General features: G+C 42.9%; 1 protein-coding gene across 1 annotated transcript in view; it reads right to left on the minus strand.

Moving 5' to 3' along the window:
* Positions 1-13817: 13817 nt before the first annotated feature.
* fam83b (family with sequence similarity 83 member B) overlaps positions 13818-25824 on the minus strand; it is a 49505-nt gene continuing 37498 nt past the window's right edge. Inside the window, exons 4-5 of the mRNA XM_067385456.1 lie at positions 19087-19211; positions 13818-16699 (exon numbers count right to left, since the gene is read on the minus strand). Of these exons, the coding sequence (XP_067241557.1) occupies positions 14656-16699; positions 19087-19211 (2169 nt within the window). The 3' untranslated portion in view covers positions 13818-14655. The remainder of the gene's footprint in view (positions 16700-19086; positions 19212-25824) is intronic.

Consider the following 25824-nt stretch of genomic DNA (forward strand, 5'->3'; position numbering starts at 1 on the left):
CAAACAGGATATATTGCCCTCCGAAGGGAAAATAATCATGGCCGCCATATTGAAGGGTCGTTCCAAACCGAAGTGCTCAAAACTGGCCACTTCAAAGGGCCCTTCGGAATGAAGGATTTCGAAGGGTACAACTGATGGACACTTCGGGCCCCCATGATCCTTTGCACAGGGAAGCTGTTTGGCGTCACAGAATGGGTACAGGAAGTTAGGAGTTCGATTTTACCTATAAATGTATATATAGTATTTTTCTATACTAGCTACTGTATTATGGTCAAAATGACACTGTACTTCAAACTACTTTACAGCTCCTTTTATCAGTCTATTCAAATGTTTAAAATACATAGATAGCCTACAATATACAATATGGTGCGATAAACCTAACATAAATAAAGAAACTGACGTTAAACAAAGGGTGCAGCCTGCGCAGTATACTCCTTGATTGTCTCGTTAAGATGACGCTGAAGTGCGTTCCACAAGAAGAACGTTTTTTGACCCCTTCATCCCTTCGAAGCTCTCACTCCGGAGGGTAAACCCTTTGAAGGGATTAAGGCATAGGGATGAGCCCTTCCGAATAGAACGCAGGGTCACTATTTCCTACATTACTTCACTAACCAGACCACTTGAGGGAATGAATGAAAACAAGTGTGGTGGTGTGGCCAAGAACAAGCTGGACAGGTAGTAGGCAAAACAAGCAGGGTTTATTTGTTACACCAAAAAGAATAAACTTGAAAGGGAAGTTGAAAATCACTTCCAAAGCATATGCGAAGAATAATAATAGTGATGTTACAGTCTGTGCCGAGGCTTCGGAGCGTGTGTCGGGAAATCCCGAAAGCTTTCAGTGAAGCGCGTATCGAAACTTGTATCATTTTAGATCAGTGACGTCATTGATGACGTTCAAAGCCTTGCTTTTGCCTGACTGGTTCGAATGGTTTGACTGGATGCGGTTCAAATCTTGGAGCACCATAATGACAGATATATAAACCCATGAGATCACCACAGATTGTGTGGTTTTAGAATAATAATATCCCCCCTCCTGCATATAATGACCAAAGAATTTATTACACACATTTCATAGCCCCATTCATTTAAAGCCAATACGTTTATTACACAGTTATGTTATACAATCGTCATTATATACAGAAAATACACATAACATTCAAATAAATATTTAAGTCTTTGTGGAAATGTGTGGGTTTTTTTTTCTTCACTGTTATTTCTAAGCCATAACTGCCGCAAAATAAAGTGTATCAGATCACATCAGGTCATCTGTAATGTGTCTACTTGTTTTACACTCTTTGACCACTAGGTGGTATTGTGAGCAAATGAAGCCTCGAGAAATGAACCCTTTTGTGAACCACTTGGCTGAAAAGCTTCAATGCTTCATGAAGCTTAATCTCGCCATCACTAAATAATAAAATAAAAAATTAAACAAGCAAAGTAAAGTAAAGTAAATCTCCCCAGTTAACAAAATAACAAAAACTACTAACATCAACTGCCCATGATGTTACTGTGGCTGGACAACCCTGACTAACTTCTGCTCATCTCTTCATTGCTATAAATACCCATTTAGCACATACCAACCCAAGTAAAGGTAAATATCAAATAATAACTTTACCAAATAAACTCAAACAAAATTACAAAATCACAGAATATACGCTATCATACCTAACATAATACAATCATTTACCTGGAATACACGAAAAGAAAATACTCAAACCAACAAAAAGATTGAATGACATAACAAAATAACATAACACAAAAGATCCCCTCTAACTCAGAACATGATGGTACAGTCCTCTGGCACAGCACAAATTAGGCCTCTCCCTTTGTCTGCTGCCACATGGAATGCGGCCGCCACTCCATGGACTCGGGTAAAGTTCTATACATTCAAGATGTTAATAAATTGTTAACTTGTTAAACTTGTCTTGTGTTTTTCTTGTAATAAGGGGATTCAAATAAAAGTAACAAGCCATATTAAATTAAACTGAATTAAACATTAAATCAAACACAATCGTAAGGCTAAATGTGAGGTGGGCTATGCACCCGTCACAACAAGTGAGTGAATTCAGACACTGAGTGCACCAGAAGGGTTGCTGCTTTTGCATAGTTTGTGCTTGCTGTTTAATAAGTATTTGAAACTTCGCAAACTGGCAGCTTCAGTAGTAATGAAAACATTTATCTTGAACTCTATCATGAAAGATAGTTATAAGCATGTATAAAACTTAATTAAACAATTTAATAATCAAAGGAACTTTGAATTGTATGATATTATGCTGTGCCCACATTGGACTACAGTTTTGGAAAATGAACAGATGGATGATGTGAATCTTGAGACAAAACAATGGCAGTGACATATTTTAAGATACATGGCACAAGGTGCCATCGAATGTTTTTTTACAAGATTTAATATAAGTCTAAGGTGTCCACTGAATGTTTCTGTGAAGTTTCAGCTCAAAATACCCCATAGATTTTCGTTCATAGAATTCATTTTTTTAACTGCCTATTTTGGGACACAATTAGAAATGCGCCGATTCAGGCTGCGGCCCCTTAAAATGCTCATGCTCCCCACCCACAGAGGTCACGCTTGCCTTGAACAGTGCATAAACAAAGTTCAAACAGCTAATATAACCCCCCAAATGTATCTATACAAGTTCGTCATGCATACTGTATGCATGCATCGGATTATGTATTGTATTGTATTTATTTGGATGTTTACATTTGATTCTGAATGAATTTGAGGCTGTGATCTGTGGCTAACGGCTAATGCTACACTGTTGGAAAGATTTATAAAGAATGAAGTTGTGTTTATGAATTATACAGACTGCAATAATGAAAATAGCGACGGCTCTTGTCTCTGTGAATACAGTAAGAAACGATGGTAACTTTAACCACATTTAACAGTACATTAGCAACATGCTAACAAAACATTTAGAAAGACAGTTTACAAATATCACAAAATATCATGTTATCATGGATCATGTCAGTTATTATTGCTCCATCTGCCATTTTTCAATTTTAAACAACTGAGATTTATATAAGGATGAAACAATGGAGTTTGAGACTCACTGTATGTCATTTCCATGTACTGAACTCTTGTTATTCAACTATGTGTAACAGGATTAGGTGATTGACAGCAGTGTTTGCCTATCAGTGAATAGTACCTCCTATTTAAAGGCCGATTGGCTGTTACCTGGGATGCGTCACGTCCGTTTTCCTCTCTTGTTTTGGCTGTGTTGACGGTGGCTGTGGGTAAGTGTGCTGTGTTTTAATATGGTGACTTAGACATTGTTGGCGTGCATAATCTGAAAACTGTTTATTTAATTAGAGTGCAGTTTCTATATTCTGGTGCTGCTGCCCTTTTTGTGCTGCTTAGTGGGTTTTGATGACTGTTTGCCTCTCAGGTATGCAATGTTAATAGCTCGTTGCGTGGTTAGTATAAAGTGAGTATAGTATATTTAACATTTTTTTTGGTGTAATTTAGTATACATGACTTCCTGTACCCCATGGTGTTAGCGGTGGGTATGACGGTGACAAGCCCATGCCTATGAAGCATTCTATTCGGCGTGATATCCTGATGGTAAGTATTTTTAAGGCAATTTATATCTGGGTGAGCATAATATTACTCTTTTTAACATCTCCTTTTGTTCGATGTAGGATTCTCCCTCTCGTTCTATGTTGTGATTGTTTGCTGCCGTGATCGTTTATGCCGTGATTGTTTGCTGCCGTGAGCACTTGCTGCTGTCTTCGCGCTGTTAACAGAGCGGCGGTCCATACAGCCGCGCCGACGAAGTCATCAAAGTTTATTAAAGGGGACTGCTGGTTTGATTCTGTTACGTGCCTTTCTAGTGCCCTGCTTCACGTTTTGGTTTATTTTATTATTAGTTATCATGGTTAAATCAGTTAACCTTTTTCTTTTTCTTTAAGTTTGTGGACATTTGTTTGATGGTATTGCTTTGATTTTTCTTTTTTTTTTGTGAAACTACAATCTGTCGATATGTGCATGTTTAATCTATGGATGCAATTCAAATCGTGTGGTGATCTACTGTATAGAAGTTGGTGTTTGTAACAATTTCAGGTGATTAACTATCTGATTTTCTGGTTACATTGTTGCTTCTCCTCACTTCTGTTTGTTGATACCACTTATGTGAGGAGTTGCTGCATTGATGATTATATTGCCATTTCTGCCCAGTTTGTTTTTATAGTTATTTATTTTCTTTCTGATTTATTGCAGGAGCTGGGGTCCCACGGGTGGTTTGATCTTCCTCCTTGTGGTGGTGGTTCTCCTTCATCGTGTGCGGTGTACACCTTGAGTGTTTGATAGTGTGATTAGAGTGCACGGGTGTGTGTGCGCGTGGAAGTGTGCTCTTGTGAAACCAAACTCTACATTGATCCCAGCCGTTGGGAACCTCAGCCCCTGCTGGTATTACTCCGTCTTTGTTTTACATATACATACACAAATACATACTACCTCAAGTTGGTTTTGTTTGATATCTTTTTCTTTTTGTAATTTGTGTTCTTGTGTTTGAAGTGGGGTTTCGTGTATTTTTCTGTGATTCATTGTTTTGTATTTTAATTAACTTTTGTATTAATAAACATTTTTGTATTTTTTTATACTCATGTCTCTGGCCTCATTTTGAGGGAACCGAACCTGTGTGCTATATTCCCCAATTTGGGTGGTTTGAGTATTTTCCCTGGGGTTAATCCTTAGGGTGGCGTAGTCGGACTTCATTATTAGTGAACAAAACCTTGGGCTTGTGTCTCAAAATTACACCGCCCCGCCACATTCTGGCGTAGTCGGCAGGATCCCCTCTTGTGTAGTCCAGAGACGTGGGTTTTGTTTGTATATTTGCTTTTTTTTTTTTTCTCTCTCTCTCTCTCTTTCTCTCTCTTCTGGTAGGAACCAGACAACAGCAGTCCCTCTTTGCGTGTGCAGTTGCAGATATGGAGGACGAATTGCGTGAGTTAAGAGATTTGGTAGCTCAACTGAAAGCTGATAATGAAAGGCTGCGGCAAGAGCCAGTGTCTGTTGCGCAGCCAGGTCCATCTAATGTTGCTATTCCTGTGGCTGAAAATCCCCCACTTATTGGTGCTGGTGCATCGACAGCGGAGCGGTTTGTTTTCATTCCTCGGGATCGCAAGTGCCCAAAGTTTAGCGGTCGGTCGGGCATTGGCATCAATGAGTGGGTGGAGGAGGCTCAGGCCTGTATGCGGCTTCGCCATCTGTCTACAGCTGATCAGGCATTTTTCTTGTTTGATCATCTGGAAGGAGAGGCGAGGGAAGAAATTCGTTATCGATCGAGGAACGAGAGGGAGGATCCAGATCAAATTATTCAGGTATTGCGTGAATTGTACGGTTGTACAAAGTCTTATGTAGCACTTCAGGAGTCGTTCTTTTCCAGAAGACAACAGGATGGGGAGACGCTGGTGGAGTTCTCCCTGGCCCTGATGAGTCTCCTGGAAAAGGTTAAAAGTCAGTCACCTCACGGCATGCCTAACGCCGAAGTGTTATTAAGAGATCAGTTTGTTGAGTATGTTAACGATTGTGCTCTTCGGCGTGAACTTAAGCAATTTGTGCGTCGTCAACCTACTGCTACATTGTTTGACATTCGCAGCGAAGCTCTTCGTTGGGAAAGAGAGGGTATGCCTGGGGGTACGTGGTCGGAGCCAGTCTGTTCCATCCGCTTATGGCATCCAATATGGGGTACAGGGACATCAGCATGTTAATAGTAGTAGTGGTTCAGTAACGTCAGAAATGAGTGAACTACGGGACATGCTCAGAAAGCAGCAACAACAATTAAATCAGTTAACCCAAAGTATGGCTCAGCTTCAAAATTCTCAGTCACGTTCACGACCATTTAAGGCTAACTTAATTTGCAGAAGGTGTCAGCAACCTGGCCATTTTGCCAGAGATTGCGATGGGGAGCGGAGATCTGCTTCACCATCAGCCCGTGTGAATTCTGCCGTAATGAAGGGTGGACAGTCATCCGCGCAGCCGTCGGAAAACTAGTTCCCACCGAGTTGCAGGGCCACAATTTGGTTGGGAAAAGGATAGGCTCTAAAACTGTAACTGATTTTGATTTTATGTCACGCCTTATGTCTACTTGTCCACAGCTTGTTGTATCTATGGGTGGGGCTCAGATACCTTGCCTGGTGGACACTGGTTCTATGGTGTCCACCATTACTGAGAGTTGGTTTGTGACAAATTTTGGGTCGTGGGGTCAGGAACAGCTTAGATCGTGTCATTGGTTACAACTTCGAGCTGCAAACGGTCTTTCAATTCCTTATGTTGGTTATTTGGAATTAGAGGTGGAACTCTGTGGGCGAGTAATTTCAGGCTGCGGCATACTGGTGGTCAGAGATCCTCCCGGTGGTGTGTGCAGAAGTTCCTGGGGTGTTAGGTATGAACATCCTGAGCCGCTGCTACCGGGAGCTCTTTGGCCAGCATGGCACAGCTCTCTTTGACTTACCAGTGGTATCACAGGCCCCTAATTTTGTTTTTCAGGCCTTACAGCATTGCCACCAGGTTGACGTTCAGCCAGTTTCAGATGGCGGAGGGCGAGTTAGAGTGCGGGGACGTCGGGCGTGGCGCATCTTGGGTGGCACCATGAAATTGGTTGCTGCAACCTGTTCAGTGCAATATTCGAGTGGTACAGTACTGTTTGAGCCACCAGTTTCTGGTCTACCGGCAGGTTTGCTAGCCTCTCCTGCTCTCTTAAGGGTGGACGGTGGTACAGTTTATGTGCCAGTAGTTAATGTGGGTACTGTAGATGTGGTATTGTACGCTAGCACTGTTATTGGCACTGTGAATAAGGTTGATGTGATTAGTTTGCCCCCGGAGGTCGCAGAAGTTAAGACCGTTACAGCTAAGGTGAGTACACAGTTTGTGCAGGTTTCCCCTACTGTGCAAGAACAGATAGCCATGTTAGACTTATCTGTGTTGTCAGAAGAAGAACAGGGTAAGGTCAGGGCACTACTGGAGAAGTATGTGCCTGTGTTCTCTGCAAACGATGGGGATTTGGGATGCACAAATTTGATATCCCATGAGATCCCCTTGTTGGATGACATCCCTGTTAGGCAGCGGTTCAGGCGTATTCCTCCATCCGAGTATGAGGTGGTCAAGGCACATATCAATCAATTGTTGGAAACTCAGGTAATTAGAGAGAGCTGCAGTCCCTATGCGTCGCCCATTGTTCTGGTCAAAAAGAAGGACGGTAGTCTGCGCATGTGCGTGGACTACCGTCGCTTAAATTCAAAGACTAGGAAGGATGCGTTCCCTCTACCACGTATAGAGGAGACTCTGGACTCGCTGGCTGGGGCCCGTTGGTTTTCTACCATGGACCTGGCCAGCGGGTACAATCAGGTACCTGTAGCTGAGGGGGACAAATCTAAAACTGCTTTTTGCACCCCGTTTGGCCTCTTTGAGTGGAATAGGATGCCCTTTGGGCTGTGCAATGCCCCAAGCACCTTCCAACGATTGATGGAACGGTTGTTTGGGGATCAGCAGTGCCAGTCCCTCCTCCTTTATCTTGATGATATTGTTGTCTTTTCCTCCTCGGTAGATCAACATCTTGCCCGGATGGAGGTAGTCCTGAGCCGCTTGCAAAGTGAAGGGTTGAAGGCCAAATTATCGAAGTGTGCTTTTTTCAAAAGGGAAGTGCATTATTTGGGGCATGTCATCTCTTCAGATGGAGTTTCCACTGATCCAGGGAAGGTGGAGGCGGTTGCACAATGGCGTTGTCCCACCAGTGTTGCGGAGTTGCGCTCATTTTTGGGATTTGCTAGCTACTACCGACGGTTTGTGGAGGGGTTTGCCAAGTTGGCTGCCCCTCTTCATAGGTTGGTGGCTCAGCTAGCAAATCCCAAGCGGCCGAAGCAGGGTGTTCAGGAGTTTGCTGAAGCCTGGTCAGCGGAATGTCAGTGTAGCTTTGAGGGGTTGAAAGGTAAGTTAACCACAGCTCCAGTGCTTGCTTATGCTGACTTTTCGCTACCTTTTATTTTAGAGGTAGATGCCAGTCATGGAGGACTAGGGGCAGTCCTCTCACAGGAGCAACAAGGTAAAGTACGCCCTATAGCTTATGGTAGCCGCAGTCTTAGGCCCACTGAGCGCAATACATCCAATTACAGTTCAATGAAACTGGAGTTTTTGGCGCTCAAGTGGGCCATGACTGAAAAATTTAGGGAATACTTGCTGGGCCATAAATGTGTGGTTTTTACTGACAACAACCCCCTCAGCTACCTGACTTCTGCAAAGTTGGGTGCCATGGAGCAGCGTTGGGCTTCCCAATTGGCATCATTTGATTTTGAGATCAAATATAGGTCAGGGAGAAACAACCGCAATGCTGATGCCTTGTCGCGTCAAAGCTTTTCAGGTACAGGGGTGGTACATGAGTTTTGTCCTGCTGTGGCTGTTCCAGTGGCATTGCAGCAAGCTGCCCAAGGTGGATTGGTGACCTCGGTCAATCAGGTTACCTCATTTCCTTGTACTTCAATTAGTGACATGAGTGCTCAGCAGGTAGCAGACTCAGTCATAGGTGAGTTGTTGGTTTTTTGGAGGCGCAAGTTGCCCCCAACTCCTGAAGAGCGTAAGAAACTCTCCAGATTGGCAGTTATTCTGCTCCGTCAATGGGACCGCCTAGTGGAGACTGATGGAGTGCTCTATCGGCGTGTATTGCGCTCAGATGGTGGAGAGGAAATCTTCCAGGTATTATTGCCTGCAGCCATGAAACAGGATGTCTTGATCCAGCTTCACCAACAGCATGGGCATCAGGGGGTAGAACGCACATTTCAGCTAGTGCGGCAGCGGTGCTATTGGCCTGGCATGTCTGCAGACATTACCCGCTGGTGCCAGGAGTGTGAGCGGTGCCAGTGTGCCAAAGGCGTCCCCTCTGCACCTGGTAGTTTCATGGGACATTTGTTGGCTGCTCGGCCAAATGAAATTTTGGCCTTGGATTTCACAGTGTTAGAGCCCTCAAGGTCTGGCCTTGAAAACGTGTTAGTTATGACCGATGTTTTTACAAAATACACCTTGGCAGTACCCACTAGAGACCAACGGGCAGAGACTGTAGCTCAGGTTCTTGTGGTAGAGTGGTTTTGTAAATTCGGTGTGCCGGGTCGTATTCACTCCGACCAAGGTCGGAATTTTGAATCCGTCCTACTTCAACAGCTTTGCAGTTTGTATGGAGTCGAGAAGTCACGTACGACCCCATATCACCCGGCCGGAAACGGTCAGTGCGAACGTTTCAATAGAACGTTGCATGATCTGTTGCGCACTTTGCCGCTTTCCAAAAGGGTGATTGGCCACTTTGCCTCCCACAAGTACTCTTTGCATATAACACCACTCCCCATCAGACAACGGGGGAATCCCCGTATTTTTTAATGTTCGGGCAGGAACCCAGACTTCCGGTTGACTTCTTGCTGGGCAGAGTCCAAGAGCCGTTGGCCGGCAGCGTTAATAGGTGGATTCTGGAGCAGCAGGATCGGTTGCAAGTTGCGTTTGAGAGTGCTCGTGAACGTTTGGGTGCTGCAGCCGATCGGCGAAAGGCTCGGCATGACCAGCAGGTAAGGGGAGCACCACTGAAGGAGGGTCAATTGGTATACCTCCGTGATCATAGTGTGAGGGGTAGATGTAAAATCCAAGACCTGTGGAGTTCAGTGGTGTACCAGATCATGAGAGCACCCAAGGAAGGTGGGGCAGTATATACCATTGCTCCTACCATGGATTTGGGAAAAGTAAAGCATGTGCACCGGTCCTTGCTGAAGGCCCAGATCTGTCAGGATCTGCCTACTGGGTTGCCTGATAGTCCGGTGGCTGAGTCTTTGCAGCCTCCGGAAGAGGGGTATGATGATGAGGAGGATTTGTTTGTCTTAGTGCCAGAGACACCACAACTTGGAGGTAGGACGAGGCTACAGGACATTGGTCCTTCTCTTCCTCAGACCTCTGGTGTCCGGCAAGCTGTGGAAACCCTAGGGTAACAGAGGTTGAGGTGGGCTCACAGCCAGTTGTATTGCCTTCCAACTCATTAGAGGTAGGTGAGGTTACGGTAAGAAGGACTGGGAGGAGGACGGCAGGTCAGCACTCTAATTTGCACCACCTCCCTCGAACAGTGGGGGCAGGTTCAGTGGCCAGTATAGTGAGTAGTACAGCTGGTACCCTGTTCCGGCCTTGGAACTGAGTTCCTAGGTGGGATTTTGTTTGATTCACCGTCGGGACGACGTTGCAGAAACTGGGGATGGAATGTAACAGGATTAGGTGATTGACAGCAGTGTTTGCCTATCAGTGAATAGTACCTCCTATTTAAAGGCCGATTGGCTGTTACCTGGGATGCGTCACGTCCGTTTTCCTCTCTTGTTTTGGCTGTGTTGACGGTGGCTGTGGGTAAGTGTGCTGTGTTTTAATATGGTGACTTAGACATTGTTGGCGTGCATAATCTGAAAACTGTTTATTTAATTAGAGTGCAGTTTCTATATTCTGGTGCTGCTGCCCTTTTTGTGCTGCTTAGTGGGTTTTGATGACTGTTTGCCTCTCAGGTATGCAATGTTAATAGCTCGTTGCGTGGTTAGTATAAAGTGAGTATAGTATATTTAACATTTTTTTTGGTGTAATTTAGTATACATGACTTCCTGTACCCCATGGTGTTAGCGGTGGGTATGACGGTGACAAGCCCATGCCTATGAAGCATTCTATTCGGCGTGATATCCTGATGGTAAGTATTTTTAAGGCAATTTATATCTGGGTGAGCATAATATTACTCTTTTTAACATCTCCTTTTGTTCGATGTAGGATTCTCCCTCTCGTTCTATGTTGTGATTGTTTGCTGCCGTGATCGTTTATGCCGTGATTGTTTGCTGCCGTGAGCACTTGCTGCTGTCTTCGCGCTGTTAACAGAGCGGCGGTCCATACAGCCGCGCCGACGAAGTCATCAAAGTTTATTAAAGGGGACTGCTGGTTTGATTCTGTTACGTGCCTTTCTAGTGCCCTGCTTCACGTTTTGGTTTATTTTATTATTAGTTATCATGGTTAAATCAGTTAACCTTTTTCTTTTTCTTTAAGTTTGTGGACATTTGTTTGATGGTATTGCTTTGATTTTTCTTTTTTTTTTTGTGAAACTACAATCTGTCGATATGTGCATGTTTAATCTATGAATGCAATTCAAATCGTGTGGTGATCTACTGTATAGAAGTTGGTGTTTGTAACAATTTCAGGTGATTAACTATCTGATTTTCTGGTTACATTGTTGCTTCTCCTCACTTCTGTTTGTTGATACCACTTATGTGAGGAGTTGCTGCATTGATGATTATATTGCCATTTCTGCCCAGTTTGTTTTTATAGTTATTTATTTTCTTTCTGATTTATTGCAGGAGCTGGGGTCCCACGGGTGGTTTGATCTTCCTCCTTGTGGTGGTGGTTCTCCTTCATCGTGTGCGGTGTACACCTTGAGTGTTTGATAGTGTGATTAGAGTGCACGGGTGTGTGTGCGCGTGGAAGTGTGCTCTTGTGAAACCAAACTCTACATTGATCCCAGCCGTTGGGAACCTCAGCCCCTGCTGGTATTACTCCGTCTTTGTTTTACATATACATACACAAATACATACTACCTCAAGTTGGTTTTGTTTGATATCTTTTTCTTTTTGTAATTTGTGTTCTTGTGTTTGAAGTGGGGTTTCGTGTATTTTTCTGTGATTCATTGTTTTGTATTTTAATTAACTTTTGTATTAATAAACATTTTTGTATTTTTTTATACTCATGTCTCTGGCCTCATTTTGAGGGAACCGAACCTGTGTGCTATATTCCCCAATTTGGGTGGTTTGAGTATTTTCCCTGGGGTTAATCCTTAGGGTGGCGTAGTCGGACTTCATTATTAGTGAACAAAACCTTGGGCTTGTGTCTCAGAATTACACCGCCCCGCCACATATGCCAAGATAAATTCAATTTTTGAATCTAGGGCACCTTTAAAGGGTTTGTTCACCCAAAAATGAAAATCATTAATTACTCACCCTCATGTTGTTCCACACCCGTAAGACCTTTGTTAATCTTCAGAACACACATTAAGATATTTTTGATGAAATCTAATGGCATTGACAGCAAGATAATTAACACTTTTAGATGCCCAGAAAGCTACTAAAGACATATTTAAATCAGTTCATGTGACTGCAGAGGTTCCTTAATGTTACAAAGAGACAAGAATACTTTTTGTGCACCAGAAAAACAAAATAACTTTATTCAACAATAGTGATGGGTGATTTCAAAACACTGCTTCATGAAGCTTCGAAGCTTTATGAATCTTTTGTTTCGAATCAGTGGTTCGGAGCGTCTTAAGTGTTTTTGAAACAAAAGATTCGTAATACTACAATTTGGTTGTACAATTTTTGCTTAAAAAAATTTAGAATTAGCTTTTTCTAAATTATAATTTAAATGAATACTATATGGGCAACAGAATAGATACACTTTTCTTATTAAAATGTTTTACCTCTGAAGAAATTAAAAATACATTTGGTAGGTGTATTTAATGTGCTAACATTTAAATTAATCATTTGATACAATGCACTTAGTGTGTACATACATGTTTTTACAGTGTACTTATATTTGTAATCTCTCACAGTTTGAATCTAGATTAAAGACTCATCTCTTTAGCCAAGCACTCACATAATGCACCTCATAACCTTGTAATCCAGTTATGTATGACTATCTATTGCTTGAAATGTTATGAACAGCATCTACTCTAGTTATTTTCCATTTGCTTTTCTGTCTCTACCTCAGGATGCTCATCCTGAAGTAACTAGAGATTACACTAGCTCCAGTTGGGATCCAGCTTATTGCGAAGATGACTCAACACCTGTGAAGAGATGATTCCAACCCCTGCAAGAATCAACGTGCACCAATGCTAAACTATCTTTATATATTGTAATAATTATGTTCACAACTTTTAATAATTGCTTTTAATGAGATCATTGTTTTGTTCTTAAGTTAATACATGATATTAGTTAACAGCATGATTTGTATTATCTTAGAATTGTACATTTCAGAGATTACTTGCACACATTCACCTCTGATAACAGATTAAAGTTGTAATGTAGAAACATTACTTTATCTGTAAAGCTGCTTTGAAACGATGTGTATTGTGAAAAGCACTATACAAAGAAATGTGAAACGAATTGAATAATTACACTGTTGACCTTCCCTTACACCGTAACCCACACTTAAACCTGCCCATACCAGCAAACCTGTCTCTAACCATACCCGTATCCACCCTTAATAGTGTACAATTGTAATACAATATGAACACAATCATAATAGTAAAGACTCCTGATAAAAAGTGTGACCATAAATTTGACACATATGCTTAAACTTATGTAAATATGAGATGAAGAATAAAAGCTGTTTAGCTTTTGGCGTAAATCGTCTATGTGGACTGTCACATGACCAGCCAAATCTTGGTAACTGGAGACTTTTGTGTTTGTGTGATGTTGTATCCTCACTAATAGGTGCCAGAATAAAATCCAGGACATAATTTTACTTGTTGCCGGTCAACTAAAATAGCTAATAAAAAATAAATAAATAAATACATGATTATCTTGTAGTAAAATAGCAGTATTCATAGTAAAAGGGAGCACTTCATGACCTCTTTCTTCTCACATCATAAAACAGTTTCAAGTCCAATCAATTTCAATGTCCATTCATTTATTTCATACCGTTAGGTTACAAGCAACAGTGATCATATAAAAAAAAAAAAGAAAGAAAAAAAAAATGGACCTGACATTGTAAGAGAACAGCATTTTAGTACTTTTTGTCCTTGATATACTTTACTATACATGTGCACTTTGTGAAATTAGAGCCATTAATTAACATATCTTAAATACAAAACAATACAAAGACAAACAAAATCATGACCTATAGTGCAAAGCCAGTGCAGTATATGCCAGTATGGTTAGTCACCCTTAAAGATACCTAAGCACCAATTACCCACAAACCAGCATTTATTTATCTTGCATTTGTTCCAGTATTTCAATGTCAATTTAACAACGACAATCTGGGTTATTCTGGGAGAGCTTTTGTACAGGCTGAAGTGCAATGTAAGATTGTATGGATGGTTTACTTAAGCTTTTAATCAGACCATATTAGATGTTTCATCCTCAGTTAATGTTTTATAATTGCATTCATTCAAGTGACAGAGATTATAAAGCCAATCTGCCCATATCCCCACTCAAGACATCCTTTGCCCTTAAGACAAATATTATTATTAAAAAATACTACTACAAAGAAACAGTGTAATAGTCCTTGCAGCATTTTCCACCAGTTATATTGCAAACCTTCAACACTGGCATTAGCAATAATGCATTCAAGTAAACAGCACTGTTCTACTTTTTTAAAAGCCAAAGTGTCTAATGTTTTGGATCTGAAAATACTTTCTCCCGTTCAATTGAATTATGCAGAAACAATTTACACAAACCATTTAAGCATGAGCATCCCAACTAGTCTGACATAACAAGCTTGGCTTAATGAATGGCATAAGTTGGAGGCAGAAATGTATATTAGTCTGACCAATGGAAGGCGGATGGAAGTGCTTGAGAAAACTGTTTGAAAACAATTATTTGTGCAATTTTTGCATATCCATTTGGTCAGTCTAGTGGTGCAGAAAAGGCACATCTCAGCTCATTTCAGTACTTATTCTTGTGTATTAAATTTCCAACCCTTTGCATGAAACGGCCAAATCTGTTGTCTTGTCCCTGTGTCTGCTGGTTTGTATAAGTGTTATGGTTATTCATTGGTTGTCTTCTTAGAAAGACAGTATTCCTTGTTTTCTCATTTACTTGGCTCTGTGCAGACACATAGGCAGGCTGGCCTGCTGTGGGACGCGTAGTTTCAAATGAGCAAAGCGGCTCAAATCTGCTATACAGCCTGTTTGCTGATACTTGTTGCTTTGGCAACAGATCTGATCCTGTTAGTGTTGAGTCTGTCTTCTCTTTCTGAGCAACAACCGATGATTGTGCCTGTGTTTTGGAAGTCTCTGCACTTGCAAGAGAGTGAGACGGATGAAGCTCTTCAGTGCTAAAACGAGGCGCAGATGTTTCTCCCACCAGGCCGGGAGAGTGATTCTCAGCTCCAGGGATCTTCCCATTAGCTCGCTTCAGTCGGCTGCTCTCAACAGACTTGGTGGAATTGGCAGTGCTGCCATGGTGTTTCTTGTCATCATAATCCGAGAGAATGGTATCCGTGCTGCTTCCCATTTTGAGACTTTGTGCATTCTTTCCTTTTGGTGAGCTGTCCCCCTTCTGAGGGATGTTCAGAAGGGATTTTATTTTCTTAGTGCTCCTTTTAAAGAAGCGTTGTGATGATTCACTGTTTGATTTCGAAGGCTGACTGTCCTCTTGGTCCAGAAGCGTTGCTGACACAGTTCTCAAAGGAGGCTCTTGCCATAAGTTTCCTGAGGTAGTTGTGTTCTCATCTGCCTTTTTGAAATCATGATGTGAGACGGACCTCTGGTCCTCTTTGAAATTCGGAGTGTACACTCCATTTCTGGGGTTCTCGTTTGCAGGCACATTGCAGTTTTTCTGTCTTCTAGGTAAAGATGCGTACATGTAACTGGAAGGCCCGTTCATGTCACCGTTATATGTATTGCACCTGGGATCGGCAACACTGTGCCTCTTGTATCGGTCCTCCTGCAGGTAGTCATGCTCCTTGTTTCCAAATCTACTTTTGGCTCGGTTTAAACTTGCATATACTGAATCCCTTCCGGAGCTATATGACATGTTACTCCCTGAGTTTTCTAAAATCTGTAAACTGCGTCTCTTTAGCATGAAGTCATCATGCTGTGCTGTCTGATTCCACTGTGTTGAAGAATATATCTGAGCATTTGACTGAATTCGTGCTGGATCGTAACTGGAGGACGCTGAATTGTTGGAGTAGCTGTTCGTCTCTGGTTGTTCAGGTATGGTGGACGTGAAAACAACCGATGACCTGAGGCGAGAATGTTGTGGAGGAGCCAATTTATTCTCCTCGTATTGGTCTAGATAATCGTAGTTCTCTCCATAAGGTGCATCGTTGTCGTTGTTGAGGTAAGACTCTATCCTCCATGTCCGAAGGAAAGACTTAGAAGTACTTGCTAAACTGGGCAGGTTTTGCCTCATGTTGAGAATTTGTTTGTCATGGCCGTGGTATGATTGGCGCATGTTTAAGCCTCTGAACATGGGGTTGGTGACGTAACTTTCATACTGGTTTTCCGCATTGTTGGAGAAACCACCGTAACGACTGGTTTCTGCTGCCACATTCCAATTACTACAGCCATACTTGGACAGTTTCGACAGATATACAGGCTCCTGGCGTTCACCTGCGTAGCTGTGTCTTTTGTAAAACTCTGATGTGTCTTGAAGGAATCGAGTATGCGGTGTAACAAGCGGCCTTTCTTCAACCTCTCTCAATGTCGAAAATCCTGATCTCCTTTCGCAGGCTTGCCGGTAAACAGCGTCAAGTGTGTGCCTTAAATGATCTTTCCTTTCAAAGGGGTTGGTGGAATTAATCAAATAGCCGTCCATTTTGCCATTGGGCTTCATCTCACACTGGTTCATGCTGGCAGTCTGAAACGGAGCTGGGATTGTCGATCGAGCGTACAATGTCCGGAATTCCTCATCATAAGTCTCCACTAATTGTCCAGTTATAACCTGAACCATGCTGAGGTTGATCTTCTCGTAGGACCACATGAAGCTGCCAAACGAGAAATGAAGGTAAATATAGTTATTAAATTCATTTTTAGCAACATATGCAAATGTGACCCGTCACGGAAACCAGGGACACAAGTCGACAGCACAACTATTGAGCAAACTGAGAAAGAAGCATTTTTTTTCTTTTTCAAAATTGGTGATTTTCATTTTTTTGCAGAATCTGTTAGTTGGGATCATGTAGAAGCATCTTCGTGTTTTAGATAGCAGTATTGGTTTATTTAAAAGCGTACATTTTGAGGTTGAAATCGGCTTGTTTTTCAGAGATTCTATCTCGCAGTAGGGGCGTGTCATTGTCTGTTTGTATTTCCATACTGGAATCAGATAGGCCGGCTTTTGTTTCTTTTGTTATTGCCGCCGCCCTCCAAGGGAAGCCTGGCTACTTATTTATGCAGCGCTCTGGCCGGCTCTAGCTGATATCAAAATTTAATGAAGATGGACGCCGCAAAGAATATCGCAGACGAGCTGAACCGTGGCCGTTACACCGAAAATGTTTTGAAGTACAACATACGGCTGGATTCTTTAGCTGCGGAAAAAGAGTGGTAGGACATGCGAATTATTGGACATTTAGAGGCAAACAGACGCATAATAGTGCAAACTTCGCAGATGGTTACACAGAAAGTGTGCCCGGACAACTTATTTCATTGGAGGCAACAAGATCTTTTCTGTTTCTTATGGGGTGAGTTTCGTTTTGTGTTCATTCTAAGAACACATAGGCTACACGTTATCTCATGTGTCTATTGTTATTAGCTAGTTCAGGACTAGTTCAAGTCATTTTAATTGTAATCGTTAGCATCGTACCACTTGCCAAAAACCCCCATTACTATTATACTATACTTTTAGATGGTAATGTTAGCATGTTAATTTGAATAACGCTTCAACTGCTTGAATTGACTGGTGTGAATGACTTAGCTCATGTAAACCTTACTATTCTTGAATTGAATGTGACGCTAATAATTTTAGCCAGTTACTACATCTTAACAAGGATTTCCTAATGTAACAGTAAATGTATCAGATTAAATTCCTACGTAAGTAAAAGTGTAAAGTATCCGTAGCCGTAAAATGTGCGTTATAAGTCAAAAGTAAAAGTATTGAAGAGTTTAATGTACATGATTTTTTTAATCCTTTGACTCAAACCAGGTCTAACCACTAACTGAGGTCTAAACCAGGACTATACGGTTATCACAGAATCCTGTTCAAAAAGTTCTAATGTCAAAAAAGATAAATTACTGACATTTACAATGCACATTATCATTATTATTAATAGTATGCGGTCCGATTTTCCCGTTGCGTCTGTCGTTGCTATGCAACCATGCAGCTTTACAGGGGGTATGGCTTATCTAAATGAGATGTAAATGAGCCCTATTGTCACTCCCAGCAGGTGAGAACAGGCGAGAACTGCAAAATCTTTAGGTCATTTTCTGCCCTTTGAGCTTTTTTGAGTGCCTACCTTCATATGGCCAAAACTTCTCCAAATATTATCAGATTTCCATGTGTTACACATCGTTGGAAAGCTTGGAGACTACACTTTCAGAATTTGTGAATAACTCAAAATGCCCCAGAACTGACTTTCCGTGACTGGTCACAAATGCTTTGGAATGCAGTTTATCTTGGGCAAGGTATACTTAATTGTAATCATTTAAAATGCTCTTTAAAAGCCAGCAATTTGTTTACTAGTGAGTGTTTGTTGACATGTGTTGAATGTTAAGTGCTAAAAGTTTTTTGAAGTCCTCATAAAAGTGGTCCAAAAAGTATTTGGTCACTTAAACACCATTTATAAGTGGCTTAGGATTATATAATCATTTCAAATCATGTGTGATTTATTTTAAAGAAACCAAATGCACAATTTTTTAACAAAAAAATTTAAAAATCGGGTTCCCCTTTGAAGTGGAACTATGGAAGTGCTTCTGCTGTAGCCAGTGTCTGAAGCACTTGTTTACACACACCAATCTAATGGCCAGACATATGGATGCCGTGATGTAGTGTAGCGGGTCACCAAGTCCATAAATAGATGCCAGAAACGCATGTCTATATCTTCTTTGTCTTCAGAAGCCATACAGTATGTTTAAGCATGTGTCTGCCTTCAATCCTGTGTGTCTGAGTCACATTTGTCAACATGTCAGGGTTAACACCATGCCCCAAATGTGCCACAAATCTCGCCCTCCGGATAACCACTCGATAGTTCTGAAGAAAGTTCTAACATCGATATGCAACTTGGTTTGATTTTCTTTTTTAGTCTAATGCAATGTAAATGTGACACAGGTGTGCAATTATTTTGGGGTGCATCTAAATGGGAAGACTGCCACTGCTTGTTGTTTTATATCCAATATTTTTTTTTTGTTTCAGCTAAATAAATAAATAATGCCGCCTCACCTGTATGATCCAAAAAACACTTTTTGGCAGTCAATGAGAAGAAATTTCTGCTCCATTGCTCCATGAAACTTTACTCCAGATCTGCAACAGTATTCTTGTCCTTTCACTGTACGTATCCTCATATTCTGCATTCAAGAAAAAAAAAAAAATAAAAAAAAAATGTTTAGATGCATTTCAGCAAGAAAACAAGCAAATGTAAATATCCTTAAATCTGAAACAACATCCTAACTTTTTTCATTCAAATTCCTATTCTTATTGTGCATGATTTATTGATGATGATTATATAAAAAAGCATATTACATTTTGGTTATGAATGGTTACGAGGACAAATAAGTCGAATCAAATTTAACTGTATAACACATTTATAAGATATATCAGTGCCACAGCCTGTATGTTCAAATGCAATTAAGAGATTTAAATATAGTTTGGTTCTAAGAGAGTTCTCAAATTATTGTTAAAAAGTATTAATGAAAATATGATTGGTTGTGTACATAATCGGTTTTAAAATTAGATATAGTTTTCATCCAATCAATTCCCTATGGATAAAATAAAGTCCCACCCTACACCCTAAAGTCCCCCATTGAATATCCTATATTATATTACTCATGCCATGTTTGGAGTTTCATGTTGTTTTAAAGAGAAATTACAGAGAGAGTGAGAGACGCTGTCAAGTCTGTTTTATCAAAAATAAAGCGAAAGGCAAACAAGCCTCGTTACTGCTTCGCAAACAAAGATAATGTCATTAGGTCTGTCTGTTGAAGCCCAGGGTTAGTTCTTATCACTGCTGCTAAAGCGACAAAGCTGTTAAAGTTTATATGTCCCATCTGTTTGACTACTGTACATCTGCACACCCAAACCACACTGACGACAATGGGCATGTCATGTTGTTCAACTGTAAAATTAAAGTTTATTGGTTCTACAGTCTGTTGGGCAGCTGTGAAAATGTCTCCTGTTAGAGTGAGAAATTGTATAGAGAAATGTAAAGCTTAAAAATTAAATCAACCATAGAAATCAGGATCTGCTTCAGTAGCTGTTGCTGTTGTTAAGTGACCTTTGAATATACTGAGGAGTTAATAGACATTCAAAAATGACAGTAGCAGAAAAAATGCCCTGATGATGGCACTTAGTGAGGTGTGGTGAGAAAAATCATAATTGCCACTTGTTTTTCATATAATAATAGTTCAAATGCTCCGGGAAGAAGTGGGAGGAATATTTTGCAGTTCATAGCTTCTTTATGTGGCTCGTCATCAGTGAATAATTCAAGGCATCATCACATTAGACAAGAAAGTGCATGCGAATGAAGCGTTAAATGATTTGCTTACAAAGATCAAAAAAAAAAATATTCAATAGAAATCAATCATGTAGAAAATATTTTATAATTTCCTTTTGGTGGTTATGTATGCTTAAGTTTATCAAAGAATAACTTACTGAAAACAACTTTAATTTCCTTTAGTGTACTAAACAAAGAAATAAAAGAGAGATAGAGGAGGGATCTGTGAAAATAACAAGAGCAGAATGACAGGTTTGTAGATTGTTGTTGACGTATTGTTTTTCTGGTTACGCGTTCTGCCAGTCATATCTTTAAACTGACATCAGCCTCAGCTATCAGCCTTAAGAAGAATATAATGAAGATAAATGAGAAATCTGGTCACACTCTGGAATCAAATATATATACATACAGTATATCTAATAACAAAAATGTTGCCCTTGATACTTTGACATGTATGTCTGTTTTTGCGCCAAGTTCTGTTTGTCACATGTTCTTTGTTCTTATTTATGCTAATAAGCAACTAGTTAGTAGTGAGAATTTGATCCTAAACTAAAGTGTTAATGTATAAAATATTCTCTTTGGTTCTGATATCTGTCTGAATGCTTAACATTCCTCAGATTTAACAAAATTCTTTCAATTTTCTTCTTCTTTTTTACTTGGCAGAGAATCAGGTCTATATATATACATTTCTAGTCACACTACTTGAACTACAAAAATCAGCTTTGTACCATAAGATGTACTCATAATCACCATAATAATACAGGTGATTCAAAAGAAACCTTTATGATGAATCAGAATTCACTGTAAGTGGGCTGTCCATAAAACGTGGCAAATACTCACATATAGACAGTGCACAGATCATACAATGACAAAGCACCATCATGACAGTGTAGTATTTGTTCATGTGCACTCGTCTCATAAATAGGGATAATAAAGTGAGTCTACTCAATCAAGATAAACCTTTCATGCACAGCTTCATACATTAAGCAGTGCCTCAATGGTGAACCTTGATAGGGGTGATATTTTTTTTTTCTCGTGAGCAGAATCAAAACAAGGGAATGAATTAGTACATCATGGCCACGATTTCCTAAAACAAGGGAATGGATTAATAAATAGTGGAAATTAATTCTTAGTTGCCATGATTTAAATAATAGTGGGGTTAGATGAGCCAGGGGCAAGTTGACCCACCCCCTGTATCTTGGCAAATGTTGCACTTTTATTGTCATGTGATCACATATTTTGGAAGCACCTATCATTTCTGCCAGACTGTGAAAAGGAGAAACACATGGAAGGCACACATTTACTTTAAAAACAGTTTTTGGCTTGTCAAAGTAACATTTTTGCATAACAGATGTTAGATAAAAAGCAAATTTATCCAGGTCTAAATATATTTATGATGCATATTGGCGATTTACCAGTGTATAAATCCATGCAAATCATTTAGTTAAATATTAGCCTGAATTAAGCAAGGTTTTTTTTTTTCCTAAATGGCAACTACGGGGCAAAGTGAGCCAAATGCTGCGGGGTAAACTGATCTAGCGGTTCAACTTATCCCATGATAAGGCACTGGAGTTAATGTTGTACTCATTTTTCCTGCATGACTTCCTGCATAGTTACATAGTTAAAGGTTTACCAGTTTATTTGATTTGGGACAGTGTTCAAGTACACCGAATCCTACTCTTATGAGAATTACAAGATGCTTTGCACCAGATTATAATCATATATATTTTTTTCACCTGTAGTCCCTAATGGTCTAACATGTTCAACATTACATAAAAGCTATCATGGCAAGAATCTTTTGACTAAAATGTTTTTCAGTGACTTTCATTTTTATTCAACAAACTCTCTGTTTAGTCTGTTTTTGCAGAGGTTATAACTGTGGTGTTCAACTTATTGTTTTTAAACTTAATTTGTTCAGTTTTATGTGGTTTAAGTTAACTTTAAGAAAATAAATGTGACTATTTGTAAAAGGAAAACGTCTCGGTTACTTATGTAACCCTCGTTCCCTGAAGGAGGGAACGGAGACGTACGTCAGTAGTGACCGACGAATTGGGATATCGCTTAGAGAGCCCTATCATCTTCGTGTAAACTAAAACAAGCCAATGGAATTGGCGTGCGATATTTGCATAATGCGCACCGCCCCTGACAGGTGTATATAAATAGGAAGCAGATGCAATCGCACTCTGTTTTTCGCTGAGGAGACAACTGGTGTCCGCACTACAGCGAGGGTACAGAAACTGTGGCGACGGGACGTACGTCTCCGTTCCCTCCTTCAGGGAACGAGGGTTACATAAGTAACCGAGACGTTCCCTTTCAGTCGGTCACGTTCGACGTACGTCAGTAGTGACCGACGAATTGGGATCCCAACTAAAGCGCCACAGTTACGAAACCCCTTCCAGTGCCCAGCACAAGCTCAGCCGCCCATAGCACCGGCTGGCGGTGAAGGGGGCGAGCTTACACCGAGAGAGTCTACTGCTGTCTAACCACTACCCACTAAGTAAACTAGACACACTGGGGAAGCGAACCCGTAAGGGACGCTGCGGAAACCACTACCTACCCAATGGGGGAGGAGTTTACGTGGGAATACACACATGGACTGGCCCGGGGGGGCAGTATGCATATGGAGTCCCTGGGATGGCTCCACCTGGTTAGGGGGAGACTCATCTGACAGGTGACAGCAGAGCTGGTTCTGCTAAGGGAAAGACACGGACTCGGCCCGTAGGGAGTTTTAAACCGTGGAAAATACACATATGGGACCGCTCACGTAGAGGGGTCACGACATATGGGCCCCAGCCAACAGACAGCGTCAGCGACGGATGTAGGCCTGGCATCAGACACTCCGCAATGTCCGAGCCGAAGGGGGAGGCGGAGGAACTCGACAGGGTTCGCCAAGCGGGGAACACGACTGGAGTGAAAGTATGCACGTATCCGGCCAGTAGCGGGAATGGCATTGCAAGCCGACACTTAGAGTGGGTACAACACGTCTACCGACTAGTGGATGCGAGTACACGCGAGGATACCGGCTCTACACGTAGGCTATAAAACCTAGCGAACGTGTTAGGTGTCGCCCAGCCCGCAGCTCTACAGATATCTGTCGGCGAGGCGCCATGAGCCAGCGCCCAGGAAGAGGCCACCCCTCTGGTGGAGTGGGCTCTCAACCCGAGCGGGCAAGGCACGCCCTGGGATTCGTACGCCAAGGCGATGGCATCCACTATCCAGTGGGCCATCCTCTGCTTGGAGACAGCCTTTCCCTTCTGCTGGCCTCCGTAACAGATGAAGAGCTGATCTGAGGTCCTGAAGCTTCGTGTTCTGTCCACGTAAACGCGCAGAGCGCGGACGGGACAGAGCAAAGCTAGGGCTGGGTCTGCCTCCTCCGAGAGCAGCGCTTGCAGGTTCACTACCTGATCTCTGAAGGGAGTGGTAGGAACCTTGGGCACGTATCCAGGCCGGGGTCTCAGGATGACGTGAGAAGCACCGGGCCCGAATTCTAGGCACGTTTCGTCGACCGAAAATGCATGCAGATCCCCTACCCTCTTCAGGGAAGCCAATGCAACCAGAAGAACCGTCTTAAGAGACATTAGTTTCAGGTCGACTGATTGCAAAGGTTCGAAGGGATGACCCCGGAGAGCTGTGAGAACCAGGGTCAAATCCCAAGAGGGTACGGAGGAAGGGCGAGGAGGATTCAGTCTCCTGGCCCCCTCAGGAATCTGACGATCAGATCGTGTTTCCCCAGGGACTTACCCTCAACTGCATGGTGATGTGCGGCAATGGCGGCAACATACACCTTGAGGGTGGAGGGAGACAGCCTTCGCTCCAACCCATCTTGCAGAAAGGAAAGCACGGATCCGACCGAACATGATCGGGGGTCCTCTCGGCGAGAGGCGCACCATTCGACGAACAGGTTCCACTTCAGCGCGTAGAGATTCCTAGTGGAAGGAGCTCTAGCGGAAGTGATGGTGTCTACGACCGCTTGCGGGAGATCACTCAGAACCTCCGCATCCCGTCCAGGGACCACACGTGGAGGTTCCACAGATCGGGACGCGGGTGCCACAGGGTGCCCCGTCTCTGAGTCAGGGGGTCCTTCCTCAGAGGAATCGGCCAGGGAGGTGCTGTCACGAGGAGAATGAGGTCTGAGAATCAGGTCCGAGTGGGCCAGTACGGAGCCACTAACAGAACCTGCTCCCCGTCCTCCCTGACCTTGCACATGAGTTGTGCGAGAAGGCTCACTGGGGGAAACGCATGTTTGCGCAGACCCGGGGGCCAGCTGTGTGCCAGGGCATCCGTGCCGAGCGTGCCGCCGGTCAGGGAATAAAACCACTGGCGGAGGGCAGTTTCCGGGGAGGCAAGCAGGACTACCTGGGCCTCGCCGAAACGCTGCCAAATCAGCTGGACCGCCTGGGGTGGAGCCGCCACTCGCCCGCAAGTAGATGCTGCCGTGACAGCTCGTCGGCTGCACGGTTGAGCACACCTGAGACACGAGTGGCCCGAAGGGACCTCAGATCCTTCTGACTCCACAACAAGAGATGGCGGGCGAGTTGCAACATGCGACGGAAGCGTAGACCACCTTGACGGTAGGCGTACGCAACGGCCGCAGTGCTTAGTGAGCGGACTAGAACGTGCTTGCCTGACAACAGCTCCTTGAAGCGGGCCAGCGCAAGACGAACCGCTAGCAACTCGAGGCAATTGGTATGCCAATGCAGCTGAGGCCCCGTCCAAAGACCTGTCACTGCATGCCCGTTGTACGTGGCCCCCATCCCGTGGCAGAGACATCTGTGGAGACCACAGCGTGCCTGGACACTCGTTCGAGGGGTACTCCGGCCCACAGGAACGAAGGGTCCAACCACCGGACAAGGGTGCGACGGCAGCTCGGTGTCACGGGGACACGGAGCGTGCCGCACTGCCACGCCCATCTCGGGACCCGGCCGCGGAGCCAGTGTTGAAGCGGTCTCATATGAAGCAATCCGAGCGGCGTTACCGCGGCTGCAGATGCCATATGCCCCAGGAGCCTCTGAAAATCTTTCAGTGGAGCCGCTGTCCTGCACTTGAGCGAGCTCAGGCAGTTCAACACCGACTGGACGCGCACCTCGGTGAGACACGCAGTCCGTGCGACCGAGTCTAGCTCGAGACCGAAACAAGAGATCCTCTACCCGGGGGCGAGTTTGCTCTTGTCCCAGTTGACCTGAAGACCCAACCGGTTGGGAGCTACAACCATGTCGGGTAGGACTTTGTACTGACATGCCCGACCCTCGAACGCAGACCGACCTAGGAAGGGTCTGTGTCGAGGCAGAATCGAGACATGAAAGTATGCGTCCTTCAGGTCTATTGCTGCAAACCAATCCTGGGGACGGTCCAGGATTGGCCGTAGCCCACCGCCCTTTTACGGTACAATGAAGTAGGGGCTGTAAAACCCCGACTTCATATCGGCTGGAGGGACCGGCTTGATTGTACCCTTCGCCAGGAGGACAGCA

Source organism: Chanodichthys erythropterus, chromosome 5 (assembly GCF_024489055.1).
Source record: "Chanodichthys erythropterus isolate Z2021 chromosome 5, ASM2448905v1, whole genome shotgun sequence".
Taxonomy (NCBI): domain Eukaryota; kingdom Metazoa; phylum Chordata; class Actinopteri; order Cypriniformes; family Xenocyprididae; genus Chanodichthys; species Chanodichthys erythropterus.